The 25,780-nt window shown below is 39.2% G+C and overlaps 1 protein-coding gene across 3 annotated transcripts in view; it reads right to left on the reverse strand.

The window, feature by feature from the left end:
* Positions 1-1,101: 1,101 nt before the first annotated feature.
* LOC144013558 (metabotropic glutamate receptor 4-like) overlaps positions 1,102-25,780 on the reverse strand; it is a 196,004-nt gene continuing 171,325 nt past the window's right edge. For 2 of the 3 annotated variants that reach the window (XM_077512589.1, XM_077512588.1), the window contains 4 exons: positions 18,433-18,569; positions 12,644-13,579; positions 8,050-8,296; positions 1,102-4,040 (listed from right to left, as the gene is read on the reverse strand). In XM_077512589.1, coding sequence (XP_077368715.1) covers positions 3,991-4,040; positions 8,050-8,296; positions 12,644-13,579; positions 18,433-18,569 — 1,370 coding nt within the window. In that variant the 3' untranslated portion in view covers positions 1,102-3,990. Of the gene's footprint in view, positions 4,041-6,424; positions 6,471-8,049; positions 8,297-12,643; positions 13,580-18,432; positions 18,570-25,780 lie in introns of all 3 variants that reach the window. The other variant, XM_077512590.1, reaches the window with a different exon arrangement.

A 25,780-nucleotide genomic window follows, 5' to 3' on the forward strand; every position in this document is an offset into this window, starting at 1 on the left:
TCCTGGTGAAAGCGACATGATCTTTGGAAAAGTCTGACAATTGCTCATTAATATCGTGAAGTTCGCAGTGACACACACTTCCTGATGTCACTTGGTACACGTGGATCCTTTACAGTTACTGTTTGGCTATGTTCACACTGCAGGGCATCATGACCAATTCCATTATTTATTTATTTATTTATTTATTTTTTTGTTAAATCTGATCTTTGTATGTACTTACTCAAAATTTCCGATGTGAATAGAATGTGTCCATTAAGTGACATGCATGCACACAAAACACAGCGTCACATAGTCAAGTGTTTATGGAAGTATGTGACCTGACCAATAAATATGTTTTTGGCATAATCAAAATAGAAGAAGAATCTCAGCTTTCCAATTATATACTTCCTCAGTATTAGGGATGCAACGATATCCAAACATCATGATACGATATTATCACGATATGGAGGTCATATTGTGGTGATATTGTGGGGGCGTTGCCGACATTTAAAAAAAAGATCATAATATTGTAAAAAAGAGAGCTCATACTAATAAAAAAAAAAGAACAATATTGTGCATAACAGCAATGCATATAAACCACCTACAATTTCTAATAACAATATTGAGGCACTTACTTGGCAATGCAAGCACACATTGATCGCTTCACAAGCAAATTAGGTTCCCCATCATCTGACAATTAGCATAGATTTTAAACATAGAAGGCCAAAACATCCCTATTGAAAATTAAATTGCACTAATAAACTAGCCACTAGAGGGCGCTAGAACTGCACAAATGGAAATCAACCTGACTTTTTTAACAAATGTGTTCCTTTTAAATATTGTGAAAAATTTGAGCCTTGAAACGGGAATATACTATATTACAATATCGTCAAGGGTCATCGGGATTACTCATTGTTTGTACAATATTTTTGTGTTATTCATTGATCTTGTTCTCTACAAATGTTTGAAAGTGATTGAATTGTTTTAAAAGTGTATGGTAAATGCTCTTATAACATGGCTAAGTTTTCTTTCTAAATTTATATGAACCGTCGCGATGAAGGCGGATTTATTGTAATACTTTGAAATTGTTCAAAACGTGATGAGGAAGAAAAACAACACAAGTAGAAAAAGTGTGTTTTTATTAGAAACATCTTGTATAAAAATGATCATGCTCTACACATCTGTATTATTTTCGATATATAATTCATAAATATCCAGGCACTGTATTTAATTATTTTTTTCCCCCTTTTTTAAAATAATTCCCGTACATAAAGCAAACATGATCAAACCATTTGGAAACGTACAGTTATACTTGCCACTTAGAGTAGTTTCACTCAGCACTTAACATATTCTATTTTGTAACACAGACAGTGTTTTTAAAAAAAAAATAAAAAAAATAAAAGCAATATTGTGACAAAAAGCAGTTAATTTAATTGTATTCATTTACACAAAAACTTTTTCCACAAACATTACTTTATCCAAATGATGAAAAAAAAAAAAATAATGCATTTGCAGCAATATCTTTTGTTCCAGCTGAGAGCTAGAGAGAAAAAAAAAAAAGATTCTATTGGTGAATTATAATTCTTTGCAATAGTTTTCCTCCTGGACATGAGACCTGAATATCAAATTGTTCACGACTTACATTTTTTTTTGACATGCAACATACATATTCTGCATCACTGAGGATAAGATTTATTGTGACAAATTCTAGAGTTGCTCTTTTTTTTACGAGAAATACTGAAGGAGAACTTGAGACTGAAGACAGAAATGGGAGTTTTCACATTTAGATTTTTTACACTGAGCTCTTCCTAGTGTTTGATCAGACGTTACGTAAAGCATACAACACCATGAATGGTCAATGGAAGTTCAGAGCACAAAATGAAGGCAATGGCTCTTATTTATCAAGCTATAGAATGGCAACCTGTAAATGTATGTTTTCATCCAAGGGTACTAAACTACACAAATATCACTTATTGTGAATATCATTAAAAGTTTGCAAAATCTTGTGGGAGTGTCGGGGATCACAAATAAGTGTGGGGAGGCAGAGGCAAAGTCCAAAACAAAAGGGTTTTATTAATTAAACAAAAACAGGAAACAAACAAACATTAAAAAAACAACAACCATGTCCTAAATGCATATAAACTCAAATGGCAAGACGTGGAACGACAAAACGCGGAAACGACAATGGACCGACAACACTCAAACAAAAACAGGAGACTAAAAACCAAAAACCGATCACTTTTGGAACCGGGCTGCAGCGCGGAAAGATTTCGAAACGCGCCCCGGACGTTCCGATGTGTTCACCATATGCGGGACACTCCTCCAGTGATTATGTAATTCTCGTGAGACTGCGCACGAACCGCCAGTCTGTCAACAATGGCGGATAGCCGTGTCGTCGTCGTTTTGCGCAACTCTTAGCTTGTTTATGCTTTGACAACAAAATGTTTTGCGTGATGTTATTGTACTTGAATGACCCGGCATTGTCACCTCTCCTGTGTTTGTCTCACCGATCTGAATCTATTACTGGATAGCTGATAGGGTCTCCAAGTTCGGTCCTCGAGCCTGTTCTGGGCAGTACTATTCAGCGGCCTATTCAGCCTGTTTTCCATGTCTTCAGCACAGCTGAATCTAATGATCAGCTAATCAGCAAGCTTTGCAGAAGCCGGATAACGATCCCGATCATGAATCAGGTGTGTTAGTGGAGGGAAACATGGAAAATAGGCTGGATAGGGGCTCTCGAGGACCGAACATAGAAACCCCTGCGATAGACCATACGTTACATGCCCGCGCAAGCTGTTGAAGCGACAGGGCAGCCATCTTACTCCTCCCATCTTGCGAGCAGACTTACTGTTTAAACTATTTTGAAGACCCCCTTTTCTTGATCGCTCAATTGCAAGACCCCTGTTGTTTCTACTAAGTACTGTCTCAAATACTCTTTAATTTCAATACAGTAAATATATAGGATTGTATGCCGAGAAACGTTTCTTGGGAGGAGTAATATGGCAGTCAAAAGGAAAGCAAAACAGAACTGAAGTGATAATCAAAGACAAAACCCAAAACATAACAAAAACCCAACCCAAACCATGACACTAACAAAACAAAAAAACTCGATAAATTGACAGTAGCTTCGTGAACGTAACCATGCTTGCGAGTTGCATTTGCCCAAACGGAAAGTACGTCAAACTTTTTCCATCCGACTGCATCAGTTTGTGAACGATAAATAAGAGCCATTAAAGTCAAGATGTTTAAGATAGACTCCACACCTTCATTGACGTACAGTTAACATACCAACTTCTGTTTTTGTTGGACTACCTTTTCCTGTTTGTATACCAGAGGGCGGCAATTGGTCTCAACTGTTATTGACAATCATGACACATCGCATTCCATTGACAACACAGCACAGTACACGTGATGCTCCCACAAGCATGCTCTGGGACTGTACACTAGGTTTGCCAAAAATGATGGCGATGTTGACGTAATTATGAAACACTGATAGAAAAAAATAAATCAGAATGGCTGAGTGATTTTTTTTGTTTTTTTGTTTGTTGCCAGATATGGTTAGTTCATGTTGCAATACTCGAACTCTTGTAAGGCATGTACAATTTGACGAGTAGCAACTCCAGTTACCAACAGTTTATCTGCGAAAACAGGCAGAGCTCCATCCCCCACCACATAGCTTTTTTTTTGTTCCTGTTTGAATGAGTCTAATGGCTGAGCTCAGGAGATGCCTGAAATGTGTGCTATTGACTTCTGAAAGAAAACATACTGTCGGTTTCAGGTGGCGCATTCATCCTGCACCTGGAAACATCAAAGCCAACATTATGTGTCTCAGGGAAGGGGGAAATGAATAGTCCAGTCTTTTCATCGCTCATCTCTTTCTTGCATTCCACTCATTTTGGATAAAAGTGCCATTTATTATCTAAAAAATATGACATCCTTTCAATCCCATCTTCCCTCTCTGCTGCAGCAGCTCTTCTAGTATCTCTCCTCAGGCCCGCACTCAGCTCCCTCTTAGATGGCGTGGTTGCTGTAGCTGATATACGTCTGCTTGGAGGCCAACGCTGCAGGGGTTGGGAGCAACAACAAGAACAACGTGGTTAAAAATGCCCACTGGGTGACATCTTAACTTGGCCTTAAATGGCAATCTTGGGGACACGTGTAGATGTCCTGATTAACGAGTTCTATTTACGGATGACTTCATCAAATGAGGGCAGAAAAAGTTTCCCCTTTCCCGCGCCATTTTACAGAATATTACGCTGCAAGGCTTCAGTCAAAACAAGCAGCGATAAGGATTTCAAGAGTATGCCCAAAACAAATGATGCCCTTACTATCTCACTGTTGAATTATGGCTTACACTGGGGAACGATTTAAAAAAAAAAAAAAATCTGTAGCGCGAGATTTTTATGATTTAAACTAGAATTATAGATAAGCAAAATTCCGCTGAATAGCTGTAGTAAGACTGTAGTAAGAAGTTCGCAACTTGTTTGTGCAGTCACAATTGACACAGTGTGGTGAGAAGTGTAAGCAGCTCCCAATAGGTTGATACTATCAATTAGTGTTGTTCCGATAACGTTTTTTGGATACCGATACCCAGCTTTGCAGTATCGGCCGATATCGATACCATACCGATACTTAAGTTTTTTTTTTTCCTCAACATGAAAAGCTGTCCTGCTATTGGTTCAGAGCATTCAAGGGCCAATAGGATATCTTAGATCGGCATGCAGTGAACATGCCACATACCAGTGAATGTCATGCACCAGCAAGACACAAGATGCTGCATCCAAAATCCTATATTAGCGTTGGAATTAATGGTGTCGGCATGTTACTTGTGAGTAGTCACCGATACCGATACCACTGTTTTAATGCAGTATCGGCACCTCTGCCGATACCAGTATCGGTATCGGAACAACACTACTATCAATATCTGCAAACAATAAGCAAATATAGTCAGAGCTTTTCTTTTATACCGTTGGAAATTATTATTATTATTATTATTATTATTATTTCTCAAAGTTTGTAACGCCTCCTTCTTAGAGCTATATTTTCGTAGACTAGCAATATGCGCTAGGTGTAAAAAAAAAAAAGGGCACATTTCAATTTTTGTAGCTCTCGCGCCTATCTAGGATTCATGAGCACACAGCTGCCGCGACTCAAGCGCATCTGGCAGTTACAGACAGGTAAGAAAAAATAGACTGCACTCTGTCTTGAGACGGGGATATCTCAATTTATGGGGCAAGTAATATTCTATATCGTGTTTGTGAATTTGGTAGACACGCTGCTCCTCCCTGGGCGTTGGAGGGTACAGTGCCCATCAGAGCATCACCAATTTTGTCACAAAAAGTAAGCGAAAATTTAGATTGCCTAAAAAGAAGTCTTGGTGATATTTTTTAGTTTTTATTTTTATTTTTTAAAGGTATGGGTGGGGTGGCGGGCGCTTGGCGAATTCCACTCCCAAAAATCAGTTAAAAACATCTGTCAGACCTGACTCAACAAAAAAAATGTGTTCCCCAGTGTTAGTGTTATAACGTAATAGGTGTTTTACAATTACTGAGATCTAACAAACATTAGGAAGTTACTTCAACTGTTTGATTGACTAGTAAATGTTAAATGTTTATTGAGGGTTAGTGAATGATGAGGAGCAGTATATTGCAGTATTTTGTACTTTGAAACAGTGATGCATAAGCAGTGATTACATCAATATGCATGTTTAAAATCATTATTCTGACCAACTACAAATTGCAAATATGCCTAAACATGAAGTAAATTAGCTGTTGATAAGAATGCATCTTGGCACTGTAAGTGTCCTCATTCATTTTTTTTGTTTATGTGATGCTTTTCCTGTTCATGCAATCACACGTGACCTGTGAGTCAAACTTTTAAGACTGAGAAGAAATACATTCCGTGTGTCAAAATCAAACTGCGTCCAGTGAGCATGCTCGGTGTTGGTAATCACTGTTCCAATCAGCCCGCGCAGCGGATTGAATGTCAGATGGGATGAATCCATTCAGAAAATTGTCGAGTGCCAGCATCAGGCCAGCGGTGGCACAGAGAAGGCGACGGCATGCTTCCAGATCAGCGAATTGTAGCCATTTCCTCCAACAAGAGCATTGATAAATGAATCGTATTTGAATATTTATGGGCTGTGAAGGCAAGATAACGAATAGATGGTCCAGAAAGAATTGGAGCCACCTGTCTTTTACAGTTCTTATTTTTATTGTTGCCTTGTGAGGACACAACCCTCCTTTTGTCAACTGGGAAATAGCAAAACATTGGTGCCATGTTCACAATCCTCCTGGCTGGCTGTTTGAAAGCACCACACACCAATATTATCATCAATGTTGGTGCGTGCTGATCGAGTGAGAGGTGACACACAGAGTGGCAGTGAGCATCAGCAGAAAGTGAATGATCAAAAAGTGGTCACAAGTAAGAAAATCCAGTAGGTTACCTGCGAGCCTAACATCCCTCGCAAGGCTCCCCTCCCTCAACACAGTCTGACACGGACATACAGAGCAGTCGTTAGCTTACCCGTTAAAGGCAGTATGAGAGTCAGCATGTACACCGATTTGCTATAGCTGGAGTGACTGCATTCTGAGGGTTGCAAAGAGGCAAGGATGGATGTGTAGGCGTATGCTTTTTAGTCGCAGTACATAATATTTCATACAGTCGAGTTTGTCCGTGAATAAAATCGGGACATGGAGTAATCATGTGCACGGCTGCTTGATTTAATCCTTCCCCCACATGGAGACCACATATTCATACATTTTATCTTGGTGATTGGAGACAAAAAAAAAAATTCCTTTTGCTACACTACTCGCCTCTTTCATCCATTTCAAAATCAGACGAGTGTGGGCTCCCTGTCACTCCGCCTGATTGGCAAATGCAGCAATACTAGACAAGAATGGAACCTTTTTGTACGTATGCCATAGGCGAAGGATATGATTTATGGTTAACCTGGTCAAACAGACACATTACGTCCCGCATTTTCTTGTTATGTTTTGTTTTTTTGCTGTTTTGTTAGCAGGATTACATAAAAACATCTTTTAAAAAGCTGAGTTCCACAAAGCTTTGTGGAGGGGTGGGACACTGTGTAACTTTGGTGTAGATTAAACAACTCCCCCAACTCGGGACGCTCCCTCTTCTACCGGCAATGTTGAACTTATCAACACAGGCCTAGAGCGCCCTCTTGCGGTTTAGTGTGAAAATAACATGTGAAATGATGTAATAATTAGGGCTGGGTATTGCCGCCAACCTCACGATACGATACGTATCACGATACAGGGGCCACGATACGATACGTATCGCGATACATATGTATCCCAAATAAGACACATTTTATTATTTTTTTTTAAACAAAATATAGGAAAATGAGTACACTGAGACACGTGCCATGTTAAGTTCATCAATAAATAAATGTTGACATTCTTCCTCTGCTTTCATTTTTCTTAGCAAGACACAGTGTCCAATCACCGGTGAGCTATGATTGCATTAATTGAAGGCAATTAACTTCAAAGACGCTGCTGGTTTTTATTTTTTTAGGTACAATGCAAGCCGCAAAGGCAAACGTGAACTGCCAATTTAAAGTTAACGAGCAATATCGATTCTGACGCCTGCGTATCGATACGTGTATTGTGATGAGGCCCGCAACGATATATTGCCGTATCGATTTTTTGAGCACACCCCTAGTAATAATGTGTTAATTTCACACATACGTCGCACCAGAGTATAAACTATGAAACTATGAAAAAAACTGCGACTTATAATCCGAAAAATACGGTACTCAACCCTTGAGTAGTCACTGATACGCTACCTAATACCGGTACTACTTGTACATAAAGTTTTCCACCCAAAAATGACAAATTTCATCAAATTTATCTATCTATTCCATATCGGAAAGGTAATATAATTGTGTAGTGCTCTTTATTAAACTACTATTTAGTTCAGAAGTACAGGATGACATCCATTAATTATTTGTACCTGACAAGAATTCATTGTGAGTATTATACATAATAACATCATGGCACACTCAAAGCTGTCACAACTATTTACCCCATCTGGGTGAACAAGACCAACCTTGTGTTTCCAGACTTTCGCAGAGTTCTGACTTTGCCTCGCCGTTGGGCCTCAGACCACCTTTTGGGCTGAACTTGTTGGACATGGTGGCTGCAGTGACCACAGCCTTCAGGCTACGCTTGCGCTTTGGTACGTTCTGCTCCGGATGAAAGAGAACCACGTAGACCTTGGGCATGTAGAGCATTCCCAGAGAGACGGATGCACTGAGGCTGACAGAGATGGTCAAGGTTGTGGTCTGGATGTACATCTGCATTATAGAAGAGACACCACAGTTTTATTTGTTGAGGCATGTTGGCACATGTTAAGAATGTGCTCAATCCGAAGGCATTTGTGTCAACTGAATGAGGACGTTCACAGCTTCTCATTTCCCACCGTATACAATATGTGTCAGAAAGGTTCCAGGAATGGTGTCACAAAAGATATATTTCAAGTCCAAGTTACAAAACTGCACGTTTTTTTTGTTTCAAAGTAACACCCTCAATCCCCAAAGTGACTAAAATACTTTCCCAGGCTCCTCCACACGACCATCATGATGTCATCCATGACTTAAACACAAATTGTCTTGGTGAGCCCCTTGGGCTTGGGTGAAAAAAATAAAAAAAATAAATCATTGCTCTGTCAATCAACAATCCTCTTCTTCTTCTTTCTTTTTTTTTTTTTTTTGTTATAAAGAATGTATACCAAATAGAAGTGTGCCTTGATGTGCGGCCTGCTTATTTGTTTTTGCCTTGAGGGTTTCGACCACAGCATGAGGACTTTTTCTCGCTAAGGCCAGTGACAGCTGCAGCTCACAGCTGGAAGTCAGAAACATAGCTACAGGCTACGAAAATGGAGCAGACACACACACACACGTCTCTCCAATGCCAAAAACAAGTGTTTTTTCCTTTCTTTAGTTCGGACGAACTCAGTCCAACTCATATTTGCAGGAGAAATGCTGACGTTGCAGAGGATTTGAAATATGCAGCAGGTATATGCAGCAAGTCGATCACGTCAAGCCAATCCAAATGGAATGGAATGCTTGTGAAATACGAAGAATAGAGAGGTTGGTACCACTTTTCACAGTGTGTAGTTTTATTTATACCTTGTAAAATGTTTGGAATGCTTATGTGACGATAGACCCATTGCACCGGGGTGGTGGAAATCCGTCAGAGATTGTCCTCAGGTTTTCAGGTGACAGTAGATTTATTCGTTGTTTGGCATTGGATTAGCTCGAAGGGGTTTGAGTCAATGGCAGCTATAACTTGTGTAGTACAACATAAGGTTTGGACATGGTGCCTTCATGTAAACTTGTGCAATATTTATTGTCCTTATAAGATGCTGACAAACGATTATTTATTTATTTATTTATTTATTTATTTATTTATTTATTTATTTTTTTATAAATAACGTACAGTGACTGTTGCAGTACTGCATCATCACACAAATGTCAAACAGGGAAGTCTTTATAGCATGTACAAGATTATTATTTTTTTTTCTCTTGTTCTAGCATTACAACAATGTACAACTTGCAGTTGATACAACTGCACAATCTAATGATGTGTAAAATATGCATGTACAAAGAAAATGATTGCTCTTTTTTTATTGATTTTTTTGGAGAGGTACTATTTTTTTGTTGTTGGTGCATTTAGTTTGCAGTGATAAAAGTGACTTATTATATGACGTATTATAATGAGAGCTGTGAATACTATTTTGTTTCGCACATCTGCAGAGAAGGATTAATGGGGAAGTCAACCCCCCCAAAAAATTCTTGACAATATGTTCTATGCTGCCCCCCTTGTCTAGATATGGTATTGTGGTTAATATTACGTTAGTGGAATATGAGTTAAGCAGCAAAATTCAGCAGTTTTTATCAATATCAGATGGCGGCCATTTTGCCACTTGCTATCGACTGAAGATGACATCATAGTTGCTCAGGGCAATGACCCATCACAGCTCACCTGTGTGTCCTCCAGGCTGGGCAACAACAGCAAGTGGCAAAATGGCCACTCCCTGAGATGGATACAAATCGCTGGATTTTGCTTCATAACGCATATTCCACAAATGTAATATTGATCAGAATGTCATGTTTATACTAGTGAGGTCACATATAACATTATTGTCAAGAAATGCTTACGGTTGACTTCCCTTTTAAGACAAACGTAGTTAATGTTGTGGCTGGTGAGTGAATGCCGATACCTAACATGTAGAGCGGGCCAGTCGATGTCTGCCAGGTAAGATGTCAATACAAACAAACTGAAAGTGATGGGTCATCGTGTTCCATCAACATTTCTCCATGCTGGACTGGCAGTGCTGTAATCTCCTGAGAAGATTACACATTGCCCGGGGTAAAGTCACAATACAGTGCAGACCAGAGTCATAGTAGGGGGGAGTGGAGACCATTGTCTACTTCCTGCAGCCATCCAACATCAATTTTCCCCGACACGTCGATATGATTGTCCATCTGCCCCATGCGCATAGAGAGGGAACAGTTCACAGATACGGAAACTGAGCAATTTCACACTTTGTCCAAGACTGAATTGCTTTCTGTTGCCATATGGCATTCACAAAATGTGTTTTTGTAGTATGGACTTGGGTTGCACAATATTTAGAGGTGTCTTTGAAATTCAGTTAAAAACAAAATGATTTCTATATCCCATTAAAGCAGCTCTTTTTTTTTAAGACTATGTTGATTATCTATATGTTGGCTACATGTTTTCGTTCACAAGCGGTGTGGATTCTTTTGGAATGCGACTATCCAGATAATTCTCTCCCCCATTGGAACTTAATCAACTTGAGTCTAACAGCTAGTTTTGCAGTCAAGACCACAGCAGCAGAGACCAAGACATTATCGAGACTAGAGTGTATCCAGACCAAGACAATGCCGAGACATTTGGAGGTCGCCCTGAGGTGTTTTAGCAAGTTGCTAGTATTGAACGATGCACTCTTCATTCCGCTTCTTGCGAGTCTTGTGCCGCAAAGTTGGCATTCTGCAATGTGTGGTTCGTCCTCGTCAATTTTTAAGTATTTCCAAACCGGTGAAGTTTTGGTGAAAAACACAGCAGACATGCTCGTGGGTTCATTGTTGTCAAAACAGGAAGTGATCCTCATGATTTGCCATGGTGTTAAACTGCTGCAGGGTAGCGCCAGCTACAGGCAAGGAGGACTCATTCAAACCCCCCCCCCCCCCCCCCCCCCCCCCCGGCATCAGTGGCTTGTACTCATCGGCGTCACGAGTACTTGAAAAAAAGACTAGTATCGGCCCGATGCCGGGTACTCATCCATCCCCACCTAAAACCAATCGCTCACTCTTTTCTGTTGTAATCCAAATGCTGTTGGTGACTAAATGTTATCCTATCAAAACCTATATACAGTACTGTAGCTTATTGTGATGGAATATTTGAGCTTTTCCAGGATTTTCTGATTTACACATGGTTGAAAACTGCATACGAGACACATACATTTACGGGATAGATGTGGTACTCTGACTTCCTACGTGAAGTAGAATCAAACACATACCGTATTTTTTGGATTATACGTCGCTCCGGATTATAAATCGAACCAGCCAAAAAATGCATAATTAAGAAGGAAAAAACATATATAAGTCGCACTGGAGTATAAGTCGCATTTTGGGGAGAAATTTATTTGGTAAAATCCAACACCAAAAACATACATGTCATCTTGAAAGGCAATTTAAAATAAAAATAAAAGAGAGAACAACAGGCTGAATAAGTGTACGGTATACTAACGTTACATGACTGACGTGCCTGGTAATGTCAGTAACGACGTAACATATTAAGAGTGAGTCGGTGACGGGAGTCGGAGGCGGAGTGTGAGGGTTGGAGCCAAAGGCTGGTGTTTTATTGACATCAGCTTCTGAGGTCTTAACAGCAACTCCCCACTCAGCTAGAAGCTAACAGGCTAACTCCCCTTTTACACATAACAAAACCTTCACACCCGGAACTCTCCCTTCGTCCCAGCGTTCCGTGGGTGAATTATGTTCCCATCACTACAAGTTATTCATATAACTCTAGCATAAAGAACATGCTAACAAGTTCACCAAACTATCAGTTTCACTCCAAATCACTAAATCCAATGAAATCTTAATCCTCGGTGTCACTTTTAAACAACTCCCCCAACTCGGGAGGTAGACGATGCAATGTTGAACTTATCAACACAGGCCTAGAGCGCCCTCTTGCGGTTTAGTGTGTAAATAACATGTGAAATGATATAATAATGTGTTAATTTCACACATAAGTCGCACCAGAGTATTAGTGGCACCCCCGGCCAAACTATGAAAAAAACTGCGATTTATAATCCGAAAAATACGGTAAACACAAATAACAGATTCCAAGAATTATCCTGACAAGACCCTTGCAATCTTTGCGGCAAAGGTCTAAACTAGACCCAGTGACTCATCAGTCTGACATACATGACAAACAATAGTCAAGTGGCCATTTTCTTCACAAGGAGGCACATAGGAAATGTAAGAAATCAAGTGGAACATTGACTTCCACCATGTGCAAGTTAAAGTAACAGTTTCAATACTATTGGTAATTAAAAAATATATCCGCGATAGTGTTGTAGGGATTTGCTTCTTTTGAAACGTCATATTTACCTTTTCTGCTGATTGTGAAGTTCCAAAGAAGATGGGGATAAAGGCAAGCCATACTATGCAAGTGGTGTACATGGTGAAGCCGATCGGCTTGGCCTCGTTAAACGTCTCCGGAACCCCTCTGGTCTTGATGGCGTAAACTGTGCAGGTGACCATGAGGAGCATGCTGTATCCCAACAGACAGATGAGCGAAAGGTCCGATATGTCGCACTTCAAAACTCCGCGGGCCATATCGGGATTAGCTGTACGCTGGTCTTCGTAGTCGATGATGGCTTGTGACGGGTCAACGCCAAACCAGATACACACCCCAAGGAGTTGCACTGAAATCAGGCTGAACGTGATGACTAACTGTGAGGCCGGGGAAATGAAGCGGGGGGCACTAACTGACATCTTGCCTTGCTCAAAAATTCTGTAGATACGATTCGTCTTAGTGAGCAGGGCCGCATAGCTGATACTCATCCCCAGGCCAAGGAAGATCCTGCGCAGTGAACATATAAACACATCAGGGGCAGAGATCATGAGGAATGTTGTGGCATAGCACAAGAAGATGCCAGTCAGAAGCACATAGCTCAGTTCTCGACCTAAAGCCTTGACAATGGGCGTGTCGTTGTAGCGCACAAAGGTAACAACCACAAAGACGGTTGCCATGATGCCCAGCACTGCGATCAGGACGGGGATGACAGCCCATGGGGAGCTCCACTCCAGCTTGACAATGGGAATGGGAACGCAGCCAGTGTGGTTGTCGTTGGGCCGGAGGTCGAAGCGACACATCTTGCACGTGTAAGTGTCTGCCTGGTACTGGTAGCCGTCGCAGTTTTCACAGTGCCAACAGCACGGAATTCCTTTCACTGTCTTCTTGCGCTGGCCGGCACGGCAGGGTTGGCTGCAAATGGAGGCGGGCACTTCTTGCGTTTCGCCGGGCCACTGCATCTCATCTGTCTGTCAGAGGATGGGTGAAAAAATAAATAAAAAATTAACAGAAGTCATCACTTTATACAAAAAGCTATATTCAGGGGTGTCAAACATAAGGTTCGCGGGCCGGATCAGGCCCGCAAAGGGGTTTAATCCGGCCTGCAAGATGATTTTGTAAAGTTAAAAATAAAAAAAAAAATTAAAAAAATTGTAATGTCGGACTGTTAATCGGCTGGCCACAATCAAAATATATAAAATTCGTAATAATTTCACAAGCAGTCCTCAGATGAGCAATGCAACTTGTACGGGGGAATCGTCCTGGATGTCATTATTTTACACACAATTTAAAGTTATGGTTTGTTTATTAGTTATTAGTTATTATTATTATCCATCCATCCATATTCTTGACCGCTTATTCCTCACAAGGGTCGCGTGGAGTGCTGGCGCCTATCTCAGCTGGCTCTGGGCAGTAGGCAGGGGACACCCTGGACCGGTTGCCAGCCAATCGCAGGGCACACAGAGACGAACAACCATCCACACTCACACGCACACCTAGGGACAATTCGGAGCGCCCAATTAACCGGAGACCGGAGTACCCGGAGAAGACCCACGCGGGCACGGGGAGAACATGCAAACTCCACCCAGGAAGGCCGGAGCCTGGACCCGAACCGGAGACCTCAGAACTGGGAGGCGGACGTGCTAACCACTAGAACACCGTGCCGCCCTATTATTATTATTATTATTATTATTATTATTATTATTATTATTATTATTATTATTATTATTATTATATATTTTTCTTAATCATAAACCGACAAACGTGTTAAATACGACACAAATTCAATTACTGGTAACACATATCGACATGACAAGGATTAGCGTCCTTATAGCGTCATGAACTGCGCCACACAATGCATTCTGGGAACAATGTATATGTAAAACAGGTCGATTGAACACATCCAGAACTCAGTGTTGCAGCTTTTAATTTGCCTTTGTATTATTATTATTTTTTTTTTACAATATGATAACAGTTAAGCGCTGTAATTTAGGGTAGGCACACAAATAGCGAAAATCTGCATATAATTGACGGCATTCGTTGTTAAGTTAATTTACCGATGCGGACCACTTGGCAATATATTTTTGTCCATGCAGCCCCTGAGCGAACATGAGTTTGACACCCCTGATCTATATTCTTTCATAATTTTATAAGTAATTTGCCTTAAAGTGTACCTTTGACGGCCCATTTTGAGGTATTTATGGGGAAACAGAGCAACATTGTAAAGTTTGATAAATATCTAGTGTTCCCGTTTTTGCGTTTGGTCTTGCATTTGCCAAAATAATTAACATGGTTAATTTTAATACAGGGAGCCATGTTGGGACGGATGTGACGTCACCACGTTGACAGGCCGTCACTTGCAACTGTTATTGAGTGATACACCAGATCGCTTTCCTGGGGATCTAAATCTGTCATCTAGACTCATCTAGATATTTATTTATTATTATTTATTTAAATGGAAAGATCTAACCTGATCTGCCAGACAGGCTTCCGCCTGGCATGCTGCGGATGATTATTTATATGCGCTGCAGCACCAGACTCATCTGTCAGCAAATACGCATCATCAGTGACGGATTGACGGGCATTCCATCAGTAATGACGCTGGAAAGTTGCGAGAATGACTGAATTGGGGAGACGGCTGAGCCAAGACGGCTTTCAACGCTGCTTCGTCCCGGCTTTGCTTCTTGCAGGAAAGTATGGCTGCACGCGTCAGCTATCATGGTGTCTCAACAAATAGGTTCCGCGAGTTATTATTAGTTTGTTTTAATACACTAATACAAGCAATGAAACAAAATACACGTTCTGATGCACTTTTTCTTGATAAACCATATATCTTTCTCCACAGGTAGTTTAGATGATTTTTGACTGCATACTATCATTGTTTCTTATGTTATTAACTCATTCACTCCCAACCATTTTCACTTAAGTGTTTTCCTGGATTTTGACAAATTTTTCAAGGCCCGTGAAACATTATGTTCTATTGCTATAAAAATATGGAACATACCAAAAGAGAGATTAGAGTCTCTTCTTTTATCAGGGAAAAAAAAAGTATGTTCCTTTCTGTTTCCGCTGTGCAACAATTAGCAATAGAACATAGCTAAGTTTCATCGTTTTTCACAATTCTGCTTGGAACTGTGGGGAAATCAGCTTGTTTTAACATGGCCTGGTTGATCTCTTATACTCTGCTGCCACTCAACCATTTTCTGCAGTAGAGAGACTGCATCAAAGCCTTCTCTATGCTAGGCATAAAAAACGTATAAGTATGTCTTTGGGACAACTTGAAACATTTAAAATGCGACGTATTTATACGTTTTTGGGAGCTAATGAGTTAAGGAGCAGCTATTTTGGTGCATGATCTTTTTTTTTTTTTTTCTTTCCCATTTATAATTGTTAAAATTTGGCGGAAACCTAATAGCTCAACTTAGGACCTATTAGGTCAACTTATACTGATACTACTGATACTAAAACAAAATGTTTTGGCCATGTGCAACTGCTAACTACAGCCGTTTACAAGACAAAAGTTAACTGATACAAACATTTTGCATTGGGCTTTATTAATGTTAAAAATAAATAAATAAATAAAATAATAATAATAATAATAAGTAGGCTATTTGTCATGGAGTGCTAAAAAATGTTCAGTATACCTATTATATGTGAAAGCCAAATTTTGTGTCAAAAGTAACACGAAAAATGTAGACACTGTGCACCCAAAATGAAAAAAAAAAATACAAAAAAAATCCAATAGCTTATGTTGGCCCACGATCTCCAAATACTTTCAGATGTTCATAAGTCAAAATAGTTGTTAAATCTTGCACTCATCCTATGCTCATAAGTCACGACATGACCTCCTTGAAAGAATGAAAGAAAGTTACTTGAGGAAAATCAATAGCGTGATGGCCATTATGTCGCGTCATATCCTTCTGATGAGTAATTTAGGAGCATCACATTTCAATGTTGCATTCAGTGAATAACCTCACCTTTAACCTGTAAAAGTTTGCCTTCTACACTTGATTTGATAACCAGGGAGAGCCAATCTTCAGTTTTCCCAAGAAAAATGACTTTGACATCATTTATGTTCCTACTGTGTGACTTTTAATCGTGTCAATGTACAGAGTAAAAGGAAAAATGAAATCATCAGTAGGAAGGGACATACAATTAGAAATATATAATATAGTTGTTTGAAAGCACTATCAAAATAAAGATGACTTGACTTGACTTATTGTTTCTACATCTTCCTGGCATTCATGATTTTGCTGGGAGATTTCTGCCAGGCACTGCTGGGTACGTCGTTCAGTGGGCAAAAGAAACACAGGACCTTGATGTCTGCAATAATTCAGTAGGATACCTGTGCTGTGCGCTGAAATAAAAATAGTACCTGAGGGGTTGAGTATAAATGATTCATAACCATAAAAACGAGCTATGCTCATTGTTCCTGCGGTAGTTTGATGTTAGCATATGCGACACTGCGGGGTTCAGATGTTTTGCTTAGGAATAAACTGCAGTTTTATGTCACCGATGAAGCGAAAGGTTCAAACAAAATCGATGCTAAAAGCTTTACTTGCCCTTTCCCCACATTAAATATTGTTTGTCAATTAGTTTATGAAGTGTTAAGATCACCAGAAATGCAAAGATTATCGCCACAACATCCATCCATGCATTTTCTATAGGGATGCACGATAATGCTATTTTCAACCGATACCGATAAACCAATAATTTAGAATGTGCCGATGTCGATAACCGATAATTGTTTGAAAAATTAACTTGAATACAAATATCCTCTCGATTCCTACAATAAGTCTAACATGTACAAATACATTGAAACATTGTGTAAACTTTAGGCAATGTTTCAATGTATGTAAAGCACCATGAAGCTGAATTTTATTGATATGAGCCACAACAAATGGACCAACGTGCCATGTCTATTATTATTGCCTGATTTCTTTATGATCTAGTTTTGCTGTATGAAATCAAATTGGTCGCTAATTGCCGATAATTTTCGGCCAATTTCTCTATTATCTGGTTTAACTTTATGACACCAGATTGACAATTGCCGATAATTATTGGCAAATTTTTCTATAATCTGGTTTATCTGTTTGACGTCAAATTGTTTGAAAATTGCCAATAATTTTCGGCAAATTTCTTTATCTGGTTTATCTGTATGATGCCAAATTGGTTGATAATTACAGATAATTTTCGGCAAATTTCTTGATTATCTACTTTATCTGTTTGACGTCAAAATGGTCGATAATTGCCTATAATTACTGGCAAATTTCTTTTTTATCTGTTTTATCTGCATGATGTCAAATTGGTTGATAATTGTCGATAATTATCGGCGGATTTCTCTAATATCTGGTTTATCTGTTTGAAGTCAAATTGGTCGATAATTGCCGATAATTACTGGCAAATTTCTTTATTATCTGTTTTATCTGCATCATGTCAAATTGGTTGATAATTGTCGATAATTATCGGCAAATTTCTTTATCTGGTTTATCTGTATGACACCAAATTGGTTGATAATTGCCGATAATTATCGGCAAATTTCTTTATTATCTGTTTTATCTGCATGATGTCAAATTGGTTGATAATTGTCGATAATTATCTGGTTTATCTGTATGACACCAAATTGGTTGATAATTGCCGATAATTATCGGCGGATTTCTCTATTATCTGGTTTATCTGTTTGAAGTCAAATAGGTCGATAATTGCCGATAATTATTGGCCACCGATATTATCGTGCATCCCTAATTTTCTATCCTGCTTGTCTTAGTTAAAGTGCCATGTCAGCTGAAGGCTTTCAAAACCACGTAAAGTGAGCGATACCTACATCCAAATGTAGATGGTCGGTCCAGTGGCCAATGATTTTATACTCTGTGGTATTACTTTTGATCTGGTATTGGTAGATTTCATAACGACCAGGAGCATCTCCGTTCACATTGAAGACCACGGGCGTGCCAGCGATTCCTGCAAATGACACCCACAAAAAATACAAAGAACGTGTTATTGTAATTGTGCATTGTTGTTTTAATGCCCAATCCCAGTGATATGCAAAATCGTAAATCCCTTGTTGTTGTAATGCCCAGAGATTAAATTACTCTTCAGAGGTGTAAGAGTTAATGATAGGACAAAATAGATGTTGACAGCTAGGCTGTCCTGGTTATTTGACAAGGGTCCACACAGCTGTCTGTTCGTGTTCCCATATCATTTCACACGCCTTCATTCCGCTTATTGCCCCATCGCTTGTTACCTTCAAGGTTGTCCTCGGAGTGCAGACAAACGACAGCACTGATTTTAATTACCACTTTGAGGTCTCTATTGAGGTCTCATCCCTCCTCTTCCTCTTCCTTTCTTTCACTAAGCAAACCTTTTGGACCCTTCTTGAGCGTCACAGAATTGTTAAAGAGCACGAGAGATTAAGGTTCAGTGATCATCCGCCATCTCTGTGAAAAGGCTTATCAGCAGCATCTTCATCTGTTTTCGCTGACAATTGCAAACGCTTGAAAAAAAAAAGACCCTCGGCTCGTAACTTGCAAGCCCACAATGGCTTGGATCCGTTTTGATAACATTTAAGCATCACATTTATTCAACATTGTACTGTTGTTGAACTATGGTATTCCATTAATTCTAGTGTTGTTCCGATACCGATACTGGTATCGGCAGAAGTGCCGATACTGCATTAAAACAGTGGTATCGGTATCGGTGACTATTCACAAGTTGCATGCCGATACAATTAATTCCAACGCTAATATAGGATTTTGGATGCAGCATTTCGTGTCTTGCTGGTGCACGACATTCACTGGTATGTGACCTGTTCACTGCATGCCGATCTAAGATATCCTATTGGCCCTTGAATGCTCTGAACCAATGGCAGGACAGCTTTTTCATGTTGAGGAAAAAAAACCTTAAGTATCGGTATGGTATCGGTATCGGCCGATACTGCAAAGCTGGGTATCGGTATCGGTATCGGGAGCCAAAAAACGGTATCGGAAAAACACTAATTAATACAATAACAAAAGTGCTCCAATGTAGGCATAAATAGTAAAAATGGATCTCACATAGGGGCCACCTTGAAAGTAAGAGCCTTTGCAACATCGCGTGGACATTGGGGACGGTGTATCTGGATTGGGAGACCGGGACAGTGGTCCCCACAGGGTGTCATCCGACTACAGCAGGTTCACACTCTTTAGGTTTGGGCTGGAGAGGACGATCTGTCTGGAAGTCGATTTAAAAATTCAGGAGGAGCAGTGCGGTTTTGGTCCTGTCTGTGGAATCGTGAACCGGCTTTTAATTTTCAGCAGTGGGTACATGGGAGTTTGCCCAACCCATCTACATGTGATTTGTGGACTTGGAGAAGGCGTTCAACCATGTCTTTTGGATAGTGCTTTGTGTGTATGTGGTACCGTAATAGGCTGTTTGGTCGTGTACACCACTGTCAGAGTTTGGTTCGTATTGCCGGCAGTAGGTTGGCTTTGTTTCCAGTGAGGGTTGGACTTCCTAACCTTTACATTTTCTACGCGCCGCCGAGGTGTTGAGGGGGTTCTATTTGGTGACCTCAGTATTGCATGTCTGTTTTGTACAGATAATGTGGTTCTATTGGCTTAATCAAGCCTCAAACATAAACTACCACTGGAACAGTGCTGAGTGGAAGGCAGTTGGGATGAGATTCAGAACCTTTAAAGGTCAAATTTCAAACATTTCCATGTTAATCTTGAAACCGTTAAGAACACCTTTACAAAGTATAATTTTCATTACAAAATGGTTACATTGTAGCTGTAAAGCAATTTAATCACTAAATACAATTCAGAAGGCGTCCTCGACGATTTGAATCTGGCGTCTTGGCGTCTTCGGGTGTTTCCGGAGCCGTGACGTCACAGACGCCAAAGTCACCACAGCAGCGTTCGGTTGCGTGCGCTTGTGTTGAGTTGTTTTCCAGTTCAACGACGGCTTATCGTGTTGCGCTAATGGTGAAGGGAGTGACAAGAGCTTCTTTAGCTTTCCAAAGGAGAAAAAAAAACGACGTGACCAGTGGATACGAAAAGTCAATCGGCAAGGAAGAAAACATGGTAAGTTATGCTCGCCAACCAAGCACTCAAGCTTTGTGCTGATCATTTTGAGCATTTAGTGCTACTGTTGTTTCGTATTGTGCATCCGATATTTTTTTTTATCTTTATTTTTTTTTTATGAATGGAAAATGCAGCTCAAGGTTGTAGCTACGTTAATTGGTCATGAATGGCCGATGCATTATTATTAGGGATGGGCGAGTACCGATACCAGGTATCGGTATCGGGCCGATACCAGCCTTTTTTCAAGTACTCGTGACGCAGACGAGTACAAGCGACCGATGGCAGAGGGGGAAGACGTTAAGTGAGTCCTCCTTGCCTGTAACTGGCGCTAGCTTGCAGCAGTTTTTCAACAAAACTTCACCGGTTTGGAAATACTTCAAAATTGTGAATCTTAAACTAAAAGAGCATTTTTGTGTTTTATTTTGAGCGTTAAGACTATTGAAGAGTAACTGTGCTGTTTTTTTTTGTTGTTGTCAAAATTAAAGGAAATATATTTGTTTACAAATATCTTTGAGTGACTTTGTTTATTTGTCAAAATGTACTACTGGTATCGGCAGTTGGTATCGGTATCGGTGAGTACTGAGGGTCTGATTATCGGTATTGGTCTGAAAAAAAGTGGTATCGAACATGCCTAATTATTATTATTATTCCCATGAGCACAGCGTGGCCGACTGTTGAGGTCTTTCAGCGTGGTGAGTTATGCTCGCCAAACAAGCAGTCAAAGCTTTGTGCTGATCATTTTGTGGATTTCATAGTTTAGTGCTACCGTCGTTTCGTACTGTGCATCCGATAACATTTTTATGAATCGAAAATCCATTCTGACTCACACCTCTAACACCACCATTAACTCATTCACTCCCAGCCGTTTTCACATTTCGCAATCCCGTTCGCTCCCGGCTGTTTTACTGGATTTTGACTGATTTTTCTAGGTCCACAGAATATTGTGTTCAATTGCTATAAAAGCATGGAACCTACCAAAAGAAAGATTAAAGTATCTTCTTTCATCAGGAAAAACAAGTATGATTCTATCTGTTTCCGTTTTGCAGCAATTAGCATTCGAAGAGAGTTAAATTTCATCAATTTTCACAAATCTATTTACAGTTGTAAGTCATTGAGCTTTTTTTCTAGATGGCCCTGGTTGATCTCCTTTGCTCTGCTGCCACCTGCTTTGCAGTTGAGAGGCTGCAGCAAAGCCTTCTGTATGCTTTAGCATAAAAACAAAAAAAACGTATAGATACGTCTTTGGGACACTTACAACATTTAAAAAAAACGTATTTACACATTATTGGGAGCAAATGAGTTAAATGTTTGTGGATGACACCACAGTGGTCAGGTTCATCTCTAATTACAGAGATTAGCTCAGCAGACAGACCGCTTGCTGTTCAGAAAACAACCGATTACTGAATACCACCAAAAACAGAGAGATCATTCTGAACTTCAGGAAGGACAGAGCCAACCTGGCCTCATTCTATATAAACAAGACTATGTGGAAGAGGTCCACTGCATTTTATTCATGAACATGCAGATCTCTGATGACCTCTCATGGACTCCTAATACTAGCGGCAACTTCACTTTCTGAGAGTGCTTACAAAGAACCAACTGGAGAAGAAACCGCTGGTGATTTTCTACAGGGCCCCCATATGAAGCATCCTCGATTTCTGTATCACAACATGGCATGTGGGGTGCATGGCAACAGACATTCGAGTAACTGCAGAGAGTGATCAAACAGCCCAGAAAATCACTGGTTGATCTCTGCTCAGCCTGGTGGACATCGTCAGCTCTCACTACCTCAGCAGAGCTGGCCACATCATCAAGAAGCCCTTTGACCCCAGTAACTACAAACTGCTACCTGCAGGCTGTTGCTCCAGGTTACACGATGCTTGGGCAAACAGACTGAGAGCGAGTTTCTTTCCCAAAGCCACTGCATCGCTACAATAAACAACTGAAAATCAAAACCGTAACAACTGTTCTAAGAAATGTCTGACTCGTTAACCGCTTATCATTAATTGCTGATCTTCTGGGCAATGAATGCTTCAATTCTGTGTAATAATGCTGAGATGAGAGCAATGTTTGTACTTCTGTGGAATATCATTCTTTCATGTAACCTGCAATATAACTGCTACTACTCGCAACCATTAATTTATTATTCCTAAGCACATGTACACATGCATTATACATATTTCTTTTTCTTGTTTTCTTATTTTATTTCATTTTATTGCAGTAAATATTTTTTTTTTATATATTAAGCACCAAGGAGTATAAACCTCAAATTCTGTTGCATTTAACTGACAATAAAAGCCATTCTGATTCTGATATTAATTGTTAGTACCGTATTTTCCGCACTATAAGGCGCACCGCATAATAAGGCGCACCTTCAATGAATGACATATTTTAAAACTTTTTTTTCATATATAAGGCCCTACAGTAGAGGCTGGGGTTACGTTATGCATCCATTAGATGGTGCTGCGCTAAAGCGAATGTCAACAAAACAGTCAGATAGGTCAGTCAAGCTTTATTAATAGATTACAAACCATCTTTCTGACAACTCCATTCACTCCCCTAAATGAATAAACAGCTGTTTTATTATTTTCTCTGAGGTAAAGTATTAGTATTAGCTAGCGATCCAAGATGGCGGGATCTTCTGCGCATGCGCGTCACCGATCGTGCAGGGTCACCGATAGCGTGTTGACAGCGAGACCTGTTGCGGCTCAATATTGATCCATATATAAGGCGCACTGGATTATAAGGCGCATGGTCAGCTTTTGAAAAATTGAAGGCTTTTCGGTAGTGCGGAAAATACGGTAATTGTTGATTGCTACGAATCCTTTTCTTGAGGAATGAAATAAATATGCAGTTGTGCTCATAATTGTTCATATCCTGTGTAAACTTATAAGCACAACTTTGTCTGCCAATTAGTGAGACACATATATGCATTTGTGCTCATAAATTGACCCGAGGGAATCTAAAATTACAAGCACAACTGTACAAATGTGTATGCATATGTATGTTTTGTTGTGATTTCATGGACTAGAGTAGACTCAACCTTACAAAAATATCTCATCTGAGATTTAGTGAACAAAAGAAGAAAATTATTTTCCACAATGTTACAGTTGAATTCCAAAGTTAAAGCCAGAATGTAATTCTATCCTGATCCATTAAATAATTAGTCAAAGAGCATGAAAGTTAATGTTGCAGAAAAACTGTTTATTAATTTAAATTTGTATAATGATAATTCTGCTGTTTATGGAGCTGTCTGAAGTGGAACCAATCAATTTGAAGTCATTTGTTGCAAAATACAGCACATGCTTGCCACATGAATGAATGCTAGTAACAACAATATTATTTGGCTAAAGTTTTATTTCCACCTTAGGTGAAGACTGTTCATCATTAGAGAGAACATTTGGTGCTGATTTTCAAGAATATATATGTCTTTAATATATATATATATATATATATATATATATATATATATATATATATATATATATATATATATATATATATATGAAAGCCTGTAAGGTTGTTTTAGTGTGCAGAGAAGTCAACTAACACTTCCTTCTGATCATGACATTTACTGTATGCACCAGTTTCTGCAAGTATGGCCTCTTTAAATCTGATTCATTCCCTGCAGTAAAGTCTGAGCTATTCACTATGATGTCCATGCAACACTGATCCTGGGTGCTTCATCCAGTTATGACAAATTTAAATCAGACCTGGCAGTAATTGCATCTTTAAGTATGAACGTAGCAGCAAATATTGAATCTTCCATTTTGAGCAGTGCTTTCCTGCATTATTAAGGAATCACAAAGTTATCTCATAAAAGATAATATTCTGCTATAAATGGCTCTAAGTACATCTGTCACATTTCAGTGCATAGTAGGGATCACTTCCATCAGGATCATGCAATATATCAAACTTGTGCATCAATATCATATCAAACACAATTTTGGTGAGTAGCTTGGTTTCTCATTTCCTTGAGTCAGCACGTTCGGACAATTCTCACAATATGGCATGAGAATCATGCTGATGTTTCCATTTCATTTTCCTACACAGCTTTTAAATTCCTCGGTGCTCCTGAAAAAAAATCAGGATACCGTAGATGTCAGTAATGTGCACAATTGATTTTTTATTTTTTTTCCCTCCCCAATAATAACTGAATGGTTCCAATGCTTATTTCTGAATTGCAACTTCTAGTAATATAATTGATTGATTTTTGATTGATTTGTTTTATTGAACATATAAACAGGCAAACAGCAGAGATAAAAAAAGAAAACAAAACAGAAATCGAAAAGAAAAGTCAATCAAAATCAATCAATCAATCACAACTTACATGTTCAAAAGGGAGTAGGAAGAAGTTAGAAACCTATCGAGTCCTACCCCTTTTACTAAATATATTTAAACTTATTTCATGATCAATACCATACTAATTTACTATTTTTAAAATAAAATATATAAACCAGGTTATATATACACAAATGCACTTAGACATATTCACATTTGCCAAAAACATATATTCATGAATTTCCTAAACATATACCATAATAACGATATAAATCATTTACACATACTCACATGTACAATTTTCATAATCTGGTCTGACATAAGTAATTTTTTTGAACTTTACTTTTAAACATTTTTTTAAACTCCAGAAGTGAGTCACAATTTTTCAGACCAATTCCCAAATGATTCCACAAATCAACACCTTTTACAGATACACACCTTTGCTTAATATTTGTTCTTGTTTTGGGTTTTTTGTACACACTTGTACCCCATATATCATAATAGCAATATCTTCAGTAAACCCTTCTAAAAGTATAATGTTACCCCAAAGCACATCAGATTTTCCATTATGATTAAATATGTGTATAATTCACACAAATGAGGAATGACCTGCTTGCATCGTAATCAGGTCGCTCAGATCCAGGTGAACAATGTTTTTGACATTGAAGATGAGCCCCTGTGAATTTCCTCTCAACATTCATCATGGTGAAGAAGTTAATGCTGCAAACATTCGTGTCACAGAAACCTTATATAAATAAAAGGTTGACTGTAATGCTAAAGACCTTTTTTTTTTTTTTTTTTCCTCTAAACCCAACTTCAGTCTGCCCTTGA

Source organism: Festucalex cinctus, chromosome 2 (assembly GCF_051991245.1).
Source record: "Festucalex cinctus isolate MCC-2025b chromosome 2, RoL_Fcin_1.0, whole genome shotgun sequence".
NCBI classification, from domain to species: Eukaryota; Metazoa; Chordata; class Actinopteri; order Syngnathiformes; family Syngnathidae; genus Festucalex; species Festucalex cinctus.